General features: G+C 38.4%; 1 protein-coding gene across 2 annotated transcripts; it reads left to right on the top strand.

Annotated features, from left to right (window-relative positions):
- The first annotated feature begins 922 nt into the window (after window positions 1-922).
- Window positions 923-15181, top strand: rgs20 (regulator of G protein signaling 20). 2 transcript variants are annotated; one of them, XM_068341173.1, is made up of 5 exons: window positions 923-1193; window positions 12109-12278; window positions 13050-13124; window positions 13757-13991; window positions 14642-15181. In XM_068341173.1, exons 1-5 carry the CDS (start codon window positions 1086-1088, stop codon window positions 14828-14830), a joined length of 777 nt encoding a protein of 258 aa, XP_068197274.1. In that variant the 5' UTR covers window positions 923-1085; the 3' UTR covers window positions 14831-15181. The 2 variants fall into 2 exon arrangements, with proteins under 2 accessions (XP_068197274.1, XP_068197275.1); XM_068341174.1 differs by lacking the exon at window positions 923-1193 and adding an exon at window positions 10828-10946.
- The last annotated feature ends 1340 nt before the right edge of the window (window positions 15182-16521 follow it).

Below are 16521 nucleotides of genomic sequence, written 5' to 3'. Positions count from 1 at the left end.
GTTAGATAACGTCTTTGTAAATCTCATCAATCTTTTCTATAATCAATGTATAAATGTTTCTTTAACGGACTGCTGCGGTCTCAAAATTGTTCAATCTCTTAAAAAACATTCACTGAAGCGCTTATTAGCAAATCAGAACTGTAAGCACTGCACCGACTGTAACAGTTTCACTTTCACTTCAGATGTTTTAGGGCTGGTCTGTTCTGGGCCACAGGGCTTGTTATTAAAACATCACGTTTTTGACCACTGATGACCCAGAAGCACAAGAAAAAGCAGCTTCAGTGTGATCAAAACCCTTTGATAGGAGCATGCAAAACTTCTAGGATGCTGCTCTGTACACAACTACTGTGTCGTACCAACATACCAACAGGACCTCAAGTAACCCCTAAAACCAAAACAGACTTGCAAAGAGAAGCAGGAAAGCAAACCAAGTAATAGTACAATGAATTACTGTTTTTCTTTTAAATAAATATTTTAGATATCTGGTGGATGAGCAAATTAAATCAATACCAGCCAATCAAATACAGAGCTGAACTCTGAAAAACACCACAACCAGGTGCAACGCAGTAGAAGCTACTAACTACACTGCAGCCATGTGTTTTCTCTACAGTCACTTTACAAATGTGTTTTAATGATTGTTCTACGTGGGATTTTGTCAAGGAGCATATACAATCACAAATAAATCCATGTCTGTCTCTGTTCTTCCTGTCCGTCCACCTCACCCAGACACTAAAACCTCCTGGCTTAATCTGGTCTAATCTGCTAAGATGCAGTAAAGCACAGAGGAATCAGGATTGCATCCAGTGGGAACATTGTTCTAATCTCCTTCTGTTCGGTCCCTTGTAAACACTTCTCTTCATCAGAATTACTGGTTGTTGTAATTTATTTTTTTACTCTCTCACAATATGTCTTAGAAGGGACACCCAAAAAGCATGGAGTGTGGATTTATTATGATCTTAAGGAGACTTGAGTCTCACATGGCGAGTGAGGCCTCATGCGTGGAGCATGCCATGTGCTAGAGTGGTGAGGCAGTGGGACATCAGGCCCACATCTGCTCTGTTGGGGTCAGACGCACCAGGGTACCAATGTGGCAGTGGGCGCAGGGACTGGCCCGGGCCTGCCGGCATGGTAGAGCATACCCAGCAATCTACAACGACCAAATAGAAGAGGAACAGGAGATGGTGTGCCTTGAGGTAATGTCAAATAGTAAACCTTTTTTTCACCAAAAAGCACAGGTATGCAAAACAATCCTCATCATCACAAGCATACTACTTAATGTTAGGTTGGAGCAAATATAGTAAAAATATTTAACCAGTAAAACTACAACAGTGCATTAGTTTATTTTGCTCAGAAATCACATCATATTACAGTATATATAATATATGCCTGTCAAAGTCCTAAATATATAAATTAATAAATTAATAAATACTCTCATTTTACTGTGGAGTAACAATACATCTCTACATATATTTCAAATGATGTTTGCTTTGCATATTAACCACCTCCCATACATCAAAACTGTCTATAATTATCTTCTTATGTGAATTGATTGATCTTATCTAAGCAACAGCAGCTTTTTAGGCAGGACTTCTTGTCTGATCAAAGTGTAACAAGATTAAAAGAAGAAGATGTGCGTCTTGAAATAGCATCACACCAGTCATTGGGAATGAAAACAGTGCTGCAAAAGTCACCCAGACAGTGAAAACACATGAGGTTTGTCATAAAAATTCCAGAAAATATTTCATGAGAATTAAAATTCAATCAAACCATTCTAAAAGGTCTAAAAATGTGACAGTATAAGGATTTTCCCTTTAAGGATAGGTAAATATATCCAACATATCTCTAGCAAAGAGAACCATTAGAAGCTGTTCCTAGAACTGAAGGAGGAGAGAGAAATGATTTGGGTCATTAACTTAAAATGTATTATCTATTTCATTTATTTAGTTTATTTTTTCATACATGTTATTGTATTACAACAGATGTCACACCTTTATCACGTTTGCAAAACCAACAACAACATCCAAAAAAAAGGGTGGATGGGTAGAAACCATTTGGCTTGTGAAATTATTTTCTCCCAGAATCAACAAAAACCACTCTCATTACAATATGTTGTCAACCGATTCAGACATTACATATTTTCAACTGATCTTTGTACTGATCTTTGGTGTAAGTAGGAGACTATGGGTCTCAAGAGCTTTTGTACATTTTACAGAGGACAGTTTCAATATTCTGACCCTTACCTCAGGTTCAGTATCCCAGGAGCAGATTATAGTGGGGGATTAATGAGTTTCTCACTTATATGGAGCAGAAAGTATTAGGAATGTGATATAATGTAATATCAACTCTGCTCCCTTTATATGTTCACACTGGAATGCATACAACACAACAGAGACATGAAGGAAACTTGTCCCTTCACTAATCAGGCTGTCGATCTACTGACTGACTGTTCTGCATATCTTTGATCTTGTTTTGCACATTGTTCATCATGAATCATTTTTACATTAACGCTCAAGTGTCACACTTTTGGAGTGTAGTTTACCGTAGCACTGTGACACATGAATTTTATAAATGATGTGTTTTGCATATAATTTACAATATTTTATCGTTGTCTTTTCATAATTGATTGTTTTTCATGTTATTCTTATTTTTTACCACACACAAACCAGCATGTCACTCCCACACTCCACGTATTGTATCTAAGATATTTTTTTTTACAATAGTTTAGTGACTAACTATATTGAATGCATTATATATCTTGTCAGATAATGTTTGGTGTTGCTGTTTGTATTAAGTACGTTTTTCCTGGGTGCATACTAAATTCCCTCTCAAGGAACAACCAATACATAAAGGTTACATGTGTTCATTTGTAATGATGACATTCAAGAAAGCGGGCAGATAGAAATCATGTCTTGTGCTGGCTGCAGAAATGTTTCTTCTAGAGTCAAACAGAAACGTGTTTACCCCAAACTGATGGTTGTAATTTGTACAATCACTTTGCATGGAGATGTATTGGGATAAGATATATTAATAATGTGATTTTAAAGTGAAAAAACATCATAACATAAAATGTGTAACTCAGTTAAAAAGTCTAAGACACTGATTGTTGTTTTTTTTATCTAAAATGAACCTGACATTTTCAGTACAAATAGCAACTAAATTCTAAGATAAATGAATGTGAAGAACAAGAACAGGAGAATAAAACAGCAACTGAATTTAGAGGAAGTCAATTGCTTTCTACATTTGGTTGACATATATGCTGCTATGATTAGACAATTTATATTCAGCTCCAAAATGATCACAGATGTCACACATGATCTCTGGAGTTGTTAGGTTGGTAAAACACTTCCCTTCCAGTGCCTTTCTGCATGTTGAGCTCCAGTGATTTAATCTATCTTTATTTCATATTCCTAATAGTTTAAAAAAGCTTTGAATCTCCTTGATCGCAACATTCCTCATTCTCCCGGTCACCCAGCTCTATTGTCCCACTCTTCTGTGTGACCTTGTATGTTGAGATACTTTCTCCTCTTGGTATTGTGACATCAACTGGAAATGTCTGCATGTTAGCCCAATAACAGCGGCATAAACTACCTTTTATTGGTTATAAATCAATCTCACATGGGGTATTTGATTGTTTGAGTTGCATAACGTGAACATAGGGGGAAGTTGTTAAATGAAGTGTTACATAGGAAGTCACATGTTTACATCTGTAAAGTGGAATGAATGGATTCTTAGGACACTCCCCCTTTTCAGCACAGTCAGAAAGTAAATAATAAATAGAAGGAAGGACACGTACAGTTCATGGTGATGTCATAGAACAGCACCGCTGCAGACAGAAAGAACAGTTCCACAGCAGCACAGACATTCATCTTTGATGATGACCTTCACTTCTGTGGCATCTAAGTGCATACTGCTTGACAATCTGACACAGATAGATAAATGTGTTGGCTTACGTTAAAGATACCATATCATAAAAGTCTCCAATGCTGTATGAAAAGTAGGCAGAGTGCCATCTGGTGTTTGCACAAAGCAGGACATGAAGTGCCCATAAAAGCAAAGTACAGTACTGTATTTATAATAGTATGTTGTAAATTCTATTTTAAAGACATGTACAATATGATCTCAATCCATCTACTTCAAGATTCAAACAACATTTTCATTGACTCTAACACAAAAAAACAAATATTGGATTAAAGAGTTTGCTGTATATCGTGCTAACAGAGTCACACCTTTCCAATTTTCAATAATATGAACACTGAAGCTGTAAATCCATGGTTTCTGTCATGTTAGCGCTGTAGTTTAGGCTGCTTTCAGATGGCCATGGTTTTTTCTGTATCATTACTGATTTCAAACATCTGCTTTACTGGGTAGAAGGAGGCTGGTAATCACCCGAAAGAAAATTAAAAATGCAAAATTCTCACATAGACAAGGAAAAATAATGTCCTTGTTTATGTGAGAATTAATGTTAGGTTAATTCTCACATAAACCAGACAATTTCATGTCTCTGGCTTCCTTCACATGCGGATTCAAATTCCAACAGAAGTGCATCATACCACGTACGATTCCATGAGATTTGGTGCTGTAAGTTTCACAATTTAGCTGAACTTGAATTTCAGCATGTCAGCAGAAAAAAAAATCATTACTGAATTGGACAGGTACCTTTCTATAAACAAAAACTTTGGACTTTAGAATCAAAACAACAGTGCAGATAAAATATTATGAGACATTTGTATGACTGTGTGCACTGACATAATGACAAATATACTATATGTGAGTGTGCATGTGTGAAAAGTAGATGGAAACTTGATTTTGATCTAATTTGTAATTTTTAAGCTGGATCATCTGCGAATATGAATACAACTCATACAACTCATAGTACAAATGCAAGAACAACCCTGTTTATTATGCATTTCTTGATACATTTTTGCATTACTTTCAACTGAAAACACTCAGTCATTTTATCCATTTGAATGATATTAGGAAAAACTCAAAAACATTTGAACTTTTTTATTGAATTTTAAAATTTCCACCTTGGAACTAATAATATAGCTTTAATACACTGCGAAGAAGAAAAATTTCAACCTTTTATTTTAAATTTTTTGCACCATTGTATGCCATTGTAACATTTTTTTAAATCTAATTCTAATTTTAGCATAAAACTATGTTTAACCTATGACTACTTTTTCAAGCTTTGGAACAAAAATATTTTTTTTCCTGAATTTTCCATTATATGACATAATTTTCATAAGGACTCCATTATATACTGTTTCACTGAAGACTTTTTTGCTGCATTTGTGATTATTGCCTGGCAACAGACAACATGATTACAACTAAAATGGCCTGGGTGTGTTAGTATTGATGTGGTATGAATGTGTATTTTGCCAAAATGATCCGTGTATGTGTGTGTGTATGTGTGTGTGTGTGTGTGTGTGTGTGTTTGCTTATTGCATTTTGCGTGTCTTTTTCTATCCCTCTCTTTTTTATGCTCACAGACAACATTTTTACCCCAAACTATCCACACACTCACACTTACTAATACTGAATACAGAGCCCCATACACACCACAATACATACGCAAAAAAATCGATGTCAGAAGGTCGAGGATCAAAGAAACTTTCCATCACCAAAGCACAGTCTTTTTTGTTGTTTAATGCAGTTTATTCGTGTGATGCTGCTGCTGCAAGCATCACACGTAGTTTGCTTGTAGCTTGCTTGGCTCAGTTCTTCTGCAAAAATGAAGAGACTCTTTTTCTCTGAAGGAGGGCCTGATGGCTGTCAGAACCTCCTCCAGGGCAGGGAGGAGATGTCCAATGTGACTGACACAGGGGGAGGCATCACGGGAGCCTTCCTTGAATTTTAACCATATGGGTGTTCCAGCTCTAGTTCAAGTGAGGACATGGTGGAAGTGTGGAAGGAGGAGGAAGAGGAGGAGGAGGAAGAGGCCACTACAACCCCTTAAGAGTCATGGTATGTTCCACCCTAGTGCTGACTCAGGGCCCACACGTTATGCCATAGCCAAGTTCAGCAGCTCGATTGTATCATCTTCCGAGCTCTTCATTACTGAGGAAATTATTCAGCTTATCTTCCAGGACATCAATGTGCAAATGAAACAACCAGCAGTGGATTGGAGAGATGTAGATGAGGAGGAAATGTGGGCCTTTATCTGTTTTCTAATCGCGGCTCAAATCTATAGATCCTGCGATGAGATGATACAGAACCTCTGGACTGAGGACAAAGGATGATCGATATCATATTCATGCTACAATGTCCTGGAAGTGGTTCCAGCTTGTCAATATGGCCCTCAGGAGCTGCAAGTGCAGCAAATCTTCATGCAGAGTATATACATGCAGGTCCTGCTCCAAACACACACACATGCATGCATGCACACACACAAAATTGTAACACTTTTTAGGATTGGAACATTTGGTGTATGTTGTCAATTACTGACATATCCAAGGGTGCAATAACCCCCCCCCTGCCACACACCAAATAAATGGCTAAGTGAGGATAAGTACTTTTCCCTAAACGAAGCTACTCCTCCTAGTCACCTAAATTGTCAGATCCCTCAAGTCTCAGGCAGCAGAGGAGGAGTTGCATCTATTTTTAAATCATCGCTACAAATGAGCCCTAAACTGAATTTTTTAAATTCACTTGAAAGTCTTAGTCCGAGCCAATCAAACCCAATCCACAAACTACTTCAGCCTCTATTGTTTGTCATAATTTATCGTCCTCCTGATCCATACAGTGACTTTCTATCTGAATTTGCCGACTTCTTAACTAGTTTAATTCTTAAAACTGACAAGATCATTATTAATATTCACGTGGATGACATCAATGACAGCCTCAGTAGCACATTTATGTCCTTACTAGATTCCATAGGCTTTAGTCAGTGTGTACAGGAATCTATTCACCAGTTCAAGTATACTCTGGATTTAGTCCTGATTTATGAGATTGAAATTGAAGAGCTACTCGTTTTTCCACAAAATCCTCTCCTCTCGACCACTGCATGAAAATTTTTGATATTCAACTATTGTGTAATTCCCTTCCTGCCAAAATGTTTATACTAGACATTTATCAGACCAAGCTATTTCTAAATTCAGGTAAGAAATCCCAAGTATGCTTAATTTAATCTTGCATCTGAACTACACAACGGATCATTTCCCTGACTCAGTCAATGTTAGTCCATCTCAAATTGATGAGCTTGTTGACAATACAATAGAATTTCTGTGAAAAATCTTAGATATAATTGCTCCACTAAAAAATAAGACTATTAAACAGGGAATGCGAGCTCCCTGGTTTAATTCCCACCAATTACAGCAGCATTCCCGAAAACTTGCGAGGAAATGGCATTTTACTAAACTAGGAGAACACCGCTCCACGTGGAAATATAGTTTACATGAATACCGGAAGGCACTTTGTTCCGCTAGAGCAGCCTACTATTCATCATTAATAGAGGACAATAAAAACAATCAGATTCTTGTTCAGTACTGTATCCAGACTATCAAAGAACCACAGTGCGTATGAGCCTAGTATTCCATCAAATCTCCACAGCAATGATTTTATGAATTTCTTCAATAATAACATCCTGCTCATCAGAGACAAAATTAATGGCGTCCTGTCTTCCACCAACTCTAGTCCTTCTTTAGATCCCTCAGATCCCTCTTGAAGCTTTTGGCTCTATGGATGTCTTTTCTCCAATACAGATCAGTCAGCTGATTAAAATAGTCTCCTCAGCTAAACCATCCTCCTGTCTGTTAGATCCAATTCCATCAAAGCTCATCAAAGAAGCCTTACCTTTACTTAGCAGCCACTTCCTTTATATAATTGACCAGTCATTATCAACAGGATATGTACCACAGTCCTATAAAGTAGCTGTGATCAAGCCGCTTCTCAAAAAACCTAACCTGGACCCTGCTGTTCTATGTAATTATCGACCCATATCAAATCTCCCATTCTAAGATCTTGGAGAAAATAGTCGCTAATCAGTTATGTGATTTCCTTAAATCCAACATTATTTGAGAATTTCCAGTCAGGTTTTAGGGAACATCAAAGTACGGAAACAGCACTTGTCAAGGTTAGCAATGATCTTCTAACCGCTTCAGACAGAGGACTTGTTTTCTAATACTGGTTCTCCTGGATCTTAGTGCAGCTTTTGACACAATTGACCACAATATTCTATTGGCACAACTGGACAAAACAATTGGTATTAAGAGATTTGGACTGATCTGGTTTAAGTCCTATCTAACTGACCGTTCCCAGTTTGTTAACGTTAATAATGACCCCTCCCAGTCCACTGCATTTAGTTACTGATGAAGCCAGTCAACTGGACAAACTACAGGAGTGTATTAAAGTGATTAAAGATTCAATGAGCAATATTTTTTTTGCATCTAAATTCTGGTAAATCTGAGGTCATTGTGCTCATCCCAAATTCCGGTAGGGATGTAGTGCCAGTGACATAATTGCCTTGGGGGGCATCACCTTGGAGGCCAAAACCACTGCGAGGAATCTACGTGTCACCTTTGATCAGGATCTGTTGTTTAACTCACACATTAAACAGGTTTCTAGAACGCCCTTTTTCTATCTCCAAAATATTGATAAAATCAGGCGTATTTTAAAATGTAATGATGCTGGGAAATTAATCCATGCTTTCATCACTTCCAGGCTAGATTGCTGCAACTCACGTTTTTCAAGCTTCCCTGAAAATTCACTGAAGACAATTCAACTAATCCAGAATGATACTCTCTGTGTTGTGACCAGGACCAGTACCAGAGACCATATTTCCTCTGAGTTGGCTTCTCTGCACCAGGTCCCTGTGAAGGCTAGAATAGATTTTAAAATACTCCTCCTCACTTACAAAGCCTTTCATGGTCTAGCACCGACCTATCTGAAGGAGGTTTTTGATCTAGAGACCCATGTTCTTTACATATCGGCCTACTGGCGGTTCCCAGAATCTACAAAAGTAGGACAGGGGCAAGAGCCTTAACTATCAAGCCCCTCTATGGTGGAACTGCCTCCCTACCTCGTTTTGGGAGACAGACACTCTCTCATTATTTAAGAGTAGACTTAAAGCGTATCTTTTTCAAAACATTTTACGATAAAGGTGGCTTAGGCTTCTTAGTTCTTTTTCTTAGAGACCCACACTGCTGGAGGCTCAACATCAAGTCACAGTGAGCTCCTCTCTCCTGTAACTATAATCATAAAGACACTGACTCTATCTATCTATCTCTCTCTCTCTCTCTGTCTCTCTTTCTCTTACCCTGTCTTTATCTTCCTTTTATTTCTTTTCAACGCTTGCTCTGGAGTGTTCTGTTGTGTTTTTCTGTCTGTTAAAGCGCTTTGAAATGTCTGTTGCCATGATGAAGTGCTTTATGAATAAAACTTGATTGATTGATTGATTGATGTTGGCATTAAAGGTTAATAATGTGTAACCTTTAATGCCAATTATACATTTATATTATACATTTATATTATACATATATATTACACATTTATTCTTAAAAACGTTTCAGAAATACATGTACAATCATATCATATATTACATTCAGGACTGAAATTGATCAAAAAGAATTAAGGCGGTGAAAGTGGAAAAACTTATTTGCACACAATATTTTAGAGGACTTTTTAGGAACTGAACTTTTTTTTTTTTTAATTTGCACGCGTGTCGGTGGGTCAGTGTCGTACCACCGGCTCCTGAAGCCGTGCTATCCCCGGGCGGGTCGAGCGGAGCGCGGCTCTCCACCAGCTGATGCCCGCTTCAGCACGGCGGACAGCGACACGAGGGAAGCGCTCCTGTGGCGCAGGCGCCCACGAAAACCACACTTCTCCGGTAATATTTTATCAGACGTTTAGAGTTACTTTAAACACCTGTGATGTCACAAAAGCTTGCGTGAAATGTATCCATCTTTTTTTTTTTTTTTTGAATGGTGCGCTCATTTTGTTTATTTGCAAATCTTTACTATACTGACGGGGTTTACTCTCTGCACTCAGCTGCGATGAGTTGGAGAGAAGACGCATGCGTATTGACTTGGAGCAGCCGGTCGGGGGGGAAAAAAAGCTTTATGTGCCATCGGATGTAATAAAGGCAAAAGAATTACCTCTTCTCCCTGTGCATACATGGTGAAATTGTAAGTACTGCCAGGAAAAACCGACGTGTCTTTCCACGGATGTTTGCTTTGATGCAGTTTCCCGGCATTTAAATGGCATGTCACTATGTTGGTGTACAGCGGACTTTTAACAGATCTAGGCAGTGTCTTTTCAGTGGTTGTCCAGTGTCGAAGCTCTATGGTTCTTCATGGTGGCACTTTCCATTGATGCGATGTGCCAGCTATAAATGCAATGGTTGCCTTTGCTAAATCGTCCAGAAAACCTTCAATCCCAGTCTCGCTCGTATTTTACTGCCACAGTAGTATGAAATGAGAATGGTGTTTTATTTGCTGTTATCATGGTTTATCCCTTGAGTGTGGTTACGACCACCCCCCACCCCCACCCACCCCATCCCCATTTCACCATCTATAGCTGTTGAGTCAAGCAGCAGCGTACTGCAATTGTGTCAAGCTCTGAAGTACCCGACACCTAACGCGGATCATGAGCGTTTTGGGGAAAAAGACGCACGCAATGTGCAACTCTGAATGGGAACGGAACCGCGCTCGGATCCATTTTAGAAATGACCAAACGTTATTGTGTTCACTCAAAGGTTATGATCGAGGGATGCTGCAGTTACAGATTTGCAGGCTGCGCCTTCGCTCACCCCCCCCTCCCCCCCCTCCATCCATGTATCAAATCTCCTGACATTTTTTTTTTTTTAAGCATCGTTTCCTCTGTCAGGTAGTAGCCGGATGATGTCGTGTGATGGAAGCGACAGCTTTGTTACATAAATCATCTGAGAGGATTTGGCTGTGTGTGTGACCTGGTGATGACACATTTGTGAAAATCAGACAAGAAGTCATTCTGTGAGTATATTCTGTGTCTAGTCTATAGGCCCACAAACACACAAGTATTCTGATGAACATCCTAGAGAAATACAGTCACAATTAAAATATGCAGTGAACATCATAAATGTAGCTTAAAGATGCTTGACAAAGTGACTCTGGAGGGGTCATGTATTTACTTGATTATCATTGAATTTATTGCTCTGTTTGGGCCCAGTGAGTATTGCAGTCATTGAAACACTTCTTTTTTTTTTTAATTCTTTTTTTTTTTTTTTTAACAAAATCACAAATGGGATTTTTAAATTTTTTAGATGAGACACACTGAGTCCATGTCTGATTGTACAACCCTTTTGCACATGCAGTAGGAGATTAAATATGCTGAAAAGTTTGCAGGAAATACAAAACTGGGAAAATCAGCACACACACACACACACACACACACACACACACACACACACACACACACACACACACACACACACACACACACACACACCAAATAGTCTTGCATAGATGTCAGCTGGTAAGTTGAAAGTTAAATAAATCCAGTTAATCATGACTGATTATTTGTTAACATAGTTAAACCGAGCCACTGCCGCTGGCGACAGTGGCTCAGTGGTAGAGCGGACGTCTTATGACCAGATATCGCCCAGACATCGGCGGATCGATTCCCGCTCCAACCAGACATCCTCAGAGTGTGAGCTGACTGTGAGAGGAGTCAGCTCACCTCCCGGCCACTGCCGAGGTGCCCTTGAGCAAGGCGTCGTCCCCTTATAAGCTGCTCAATTGGGTGCTGCCCTTCGCTCTGCCTCCCATGTACTGTTTGTTGTGTGCTTACTAATTGCCTGCTCACAGGCCCCTTGTGTGTGCTGTGTTTCAGGGGCCTGCTTACATTGGTATCTAACACATATGTAAAGCATATGCATGGAGTGTAAAGAGTGATTTCCACTAGGGGGTTAAATAAAGTGGATCTTCTTCTGAAATGATGTCAAGTTTTCACAATTGTTTTTGGTTTCATTACACCCAGTGTCCCTCTGCACTGATACTAATTTATACTCTAACAAATGCAGGTCAAGAGATTATTTTACCACATGATAAAATAATAATATTTAACTGAGACTGCTCAGTTAAATATTATTCCTGACATTGAACACTGAACTCAGTGCCTGTCCTCTGTCTATAGCCCATGGGATCAGAGCGGATGGAGATGCGAAAGAGGCAGATGTCGGTGCAGCAGGAGTCAGCAGCGGGGGGAACTGCACCGGCCCAGCAGGGCCAGCTGGGCCAGGCCAACCCTGTGCGGGGCACAAATGCATGTTGCTTCTGCTGGTGCTGCTGCTGTAGCTGTTCCTGGTAGGTCTTCCCCTAACCGAGAAGTCAGTCACTGTAGCCCAGCATGGCCAACATTATTCCACAAAGGACAGCACAGCCTGGGCTACTGTATCTCAGCAGCAGGATTCAGTTATGTTTTATGTTCTTGAATTTCATGCGTGTGATCTGTGGACTCTTGTCCTCCAGCAGGCTTATTACTCTTGTTAAACATGCCTGAACAGCAGCTAGCTGTTTGATAGATTCTACATGTACATCACTATAGTTTAGGCTGTTGTTCCTGTTTATCTAAAACTAATCAAACTCATATGTGTTCACTTTTCCTTCTTGCTATACTGTATATTTAGACTAAAGAATCCAGGCAATTTTTAAAAAAAATTGATAAGAATTCACTCCTAATTCCACTCTGCCTTTAATTATCATGATGGATTTCTTTGATAACTTGAATTGTTAGCGTTTGCAATAGTGGTTCATGATTTATAGATATTGATATCCATAGAGATATCCACATATCTTGAGGCAAACATATTTGCATGACACAAACTTTGGTGAGACAAAAAGTTAATTTGTTAGTAGCCTAAGAAACAAGTTGAAAACAATGTGTCTCAAAATAAACTAAGAGTAACATATCTAAAAGAAAAAAAATTGGGGAAGAAAAACTAAATATAAATGGTGATATATAGGTGTATCTTCTGGCAAGCCTCAAAATGTAATCACTGCAATAAAAAAAACAAACCTCCTTAACCAATTCATACACATTTAATGTTATTTGCTACCTTTCAATGTCTCAATAAGGAATGAAGACCGGGATGAGAGGAGCCGAAAGGTTTCTTATGATTTCAAGGAAGGGACCACAGACTGTGAAGACTGGTCAGTTTATATATATTTATATATATATACATATGCTCAGGGTGTTTTTTTTAATCATGAAAAAAAAAGCGATCCATAGGCCTAATTCTTTTTAAAGTTAATGGCAGGCCCTATGAGCCTAAATTCCAAAACATTTCATTTTCTGTGTCGGCCACTATTTGGAAGACGAAGATGATGAAGATGTCTTAATTAGGCTTCAGGACCATGGGTAAGAGCCGATCATCATCTGCAGCATTTTGTTCTTCTTTTATCCACATCATTGCCAACTTCTGAGCAGAAAACAAACGCACAATGTATTTATGTGCATGGGGACATTCATGAACATCGAGACTGCTGACAGTTTGGGTCAGGTTGAAAATTTGCAACAGCAGTGTAGACTATAGGCTTCCTGTAAAAAACTATTTTTTAAATTATAGATTGGGTTGTCCCTGTGTAGAAAACAAGTGGTGTATTGGGTGTCCTGGGGATAATTGGTTCTCAGGTATAAGTTGGAACCAATGCTTGCCCATTTAGGTTTCCCCCTGGAAGCATGAACCGTTTTTTGATTGCTGAACGCTGAATTCTAAATGATTTGCTATTTTGAAAATAAAAGATGCAATCATTCCTTCTCTTGCTGTCCACATTCTCTGCAGTCCGAAGCCCACACTGGAGGAGGTGTGCTCATGGGGGCAGTCATTTGACAAGCTGATGTGCAGTCCAGCAGGAAGGAACTCCTTTCGACAGTTTCTCCGCACCGAGTTCAGCGAGGAGAACATGCTCTTCTGGCTAGCCTGTGATGAGTTCAGAAAAGAGACCAATAAGAGTGTGATAGAGGAGAAGGCTCGGGTCGTCTACGAGGACTACATCTCTATTCTCTCTCCAAAAGAGGTCTGACATTTTGAAACGTCCTATCGGATTCATTTCATTCAGTGAGAGTAGCATGTTAGTTAACCCATTAGTTTGAATGCAATTGATAGCTTTTCAATGTAGAAACACTGACAATATGAACATAATAACAATATTTATACAACAATCATGTCTGTGTGATTTGAAAGGAAAGCAGTTCGTTATTTTAGTTCAGCATGAATAAATGTGACAACCATGGTAAATCGCCACAGAATTAGGCTTTTAGCACTTTTAATGTTCACTAAATAATACTTTTTTTTGGGCATCTTTAACCCATGAAATAAATAGTGTAAAAGCTGAGACTTGCAGTTTTACAGTGAGGATATGTTTGCCTATTTGTTGAACAGCAAGGTGATAACCAGCAGAATCAACAGGAAATTAATCATTCTATCCATGAAATGATTCAGCACTTAACAATGTAAAATAGCAAAATATCACCTTACACACTGATTGAAACAAAGTGAGTGCTCTAACGTTATTGGAATTTTTAATGGACAGGTTGTGTTTTCTTCAGATTGAATCTAGGTATTGCCTAAGATTTGTTAAGATTAGCTCGCCAGCTGCTGGTGACAACTTGATATTTATCTCACACAAGTTGTTCTTCCTAATTTTTCTCTATTCCTGATTCCTAGGTGAGTCTTGATTCCCGTGTGCGTGAGTCGATCAACAGGAACATGCAGGAACCTAACTTACACACATTTGACGATGCCCAGCTGCAGATCTACACACTAATGCAAAGAGACTCATATCCTCGCTACATGAACTCCCCAGCTTACAAAAACCTGCTGAACACACTGTCAGAGCAGTCCCCTGAATCTTAGGGTGGTAATGACCTGTGATCTTTTAACTATCTTTACCCTCCACCCCTCATCCTAAATCCTTTTTTAATTTGTATGTATGTTCAGTGTAGGATTTCATGAACCAGGCCTTAAGCCTGACCCCTCCCAGGGATCTCAGCACTGTTGTGATCTGTACCTGACCGAAGACACTCAGGTCTCAAAATCTCCCGAGGGCTCGACATCACAAGTACTGCTACAGATCAACATAGCAAAACACTCCAAAGGAATATAAATACATTTGGTTTCTGTTTTCTTTCTTTTGATAGAAATAATCTATTTTATTTGTGTTCAGAATTTTTTATGGTCTGTTGTTTTTTTGTATGATTGTTTGGGGTAAATGATTCCTACTGTAGATTATATATTTATGAGTTTGTACATAGTGAAAAATGGAATTGTGGGTATTTTATGTAGAAACGCCTGGTTCTATTTACTGCGTATGAAAATCAAAGCTCAAGTCAAAGGCCAACTGCTAGCTCCACTTACAGGCAGCTTTGTGGGTTACTGTATGATTATACATTGGTATCACCCGGTTTTGTTACCTAACCTCACACTTTGGTACCTGTGACAACAACTTGGCAACTTCAGTTCTTGCAGGAACTGTCTGTGAATGGTCAACAGTTAAGTAACAGAGATTGACAATAGCTCTTATCACAGTGTGCAATTTGATTCCACAGGAAACTGAAATTAATAACTGAAGGGTATTTTAACTTTATTTAGTTATCATAGATGATAAACCAGAGGATTTTCTATTTAAGAGAGAGTTTTATTAAAGTATTACTCAGTCTGTGGATTCATAGGTTTAATATAATTTTAGCAGTGTGAGATAATATCCTCTGTAATTCTATTGTCAGATAAAGTATTTCTTTTTCATTGAGATCTATTGCCTATCCAGAAAAAACACAAATTACATTTAAATCCAACAGTGGCATACCTATCTAACACACTGTTGGATAGGTAAGGTCATTTTAAAGCGGTAACATTCAGGATTACTTCTATTTTGAGGGACTACATTATCAAAAAATAAACAAGTTGGTTAAATTTAGCAGAACATAAGAACTTCCTTGAGATAAGTTATAAAATTTAATACAAGTAAATGTGCATTATATATATATATCAAAGGATATATAGAGTAAAATAGGAAGATATCTTTATATACATCCCCTACTCTTTAAATGCAAATGTATGCCAGAGGCCAGTTCGACTAGCTCAGTGCAAATGTCAGAAACAGAGGGAATTTTTTTTTTTTTCATTGGAAGCTTCTTGTAACCAACTTCATCATATAAAAATTCTGGAGCATAGTTATATGATATTTTGTGCTTAATGCATTCAAAAAATAGTAAGTGTGAAGCAGAAAATGTAACTCCAACAAGTTACTGCTTCCAGTGAACAGAAACTTTACATTTACTTCTCATGAAACACCTATTTCTGGATTTACATTATATACAGTCCAAACAAATGAACTCATTTTATCAAGTTTTATTTCAGCAGGTAGAAGGATTTTGTTAGTCCTGCAATGTTTTTTCCCTTCATTCTCAGTCTTTATGCTAAACTAAGATAATTAGCTGCTGGCTTCAATCTAATATTTAATCTACAGATTAATCTACATCTTTGGTTTTTCCTTGATGGAAAAAAAGGTGTTCTCATTTCTGTAGGATAAAGCCTGGAGGACAAAT

Source organism: Antennarius striatus, chromosome 18 (assembly GCF_040054535.1).
Source record: "Antennarius striatus isolate MH-2024 chromosome 18, ASM4005453v1, whole genome shotgun sequence".
NCBI classification, from domain to species: domain Eukaryota; kingdom Metazoa; phylum Chordata; class Actinopteri; order Lophiiformes; family Antennariidae; genus Antennarius; species Antennarius striatus.
The sequence above is the reverse complement of the archived record's forward strand: the minus strand, read 5'-3'. Positions and strand labels throughout refer to the sequence as shown.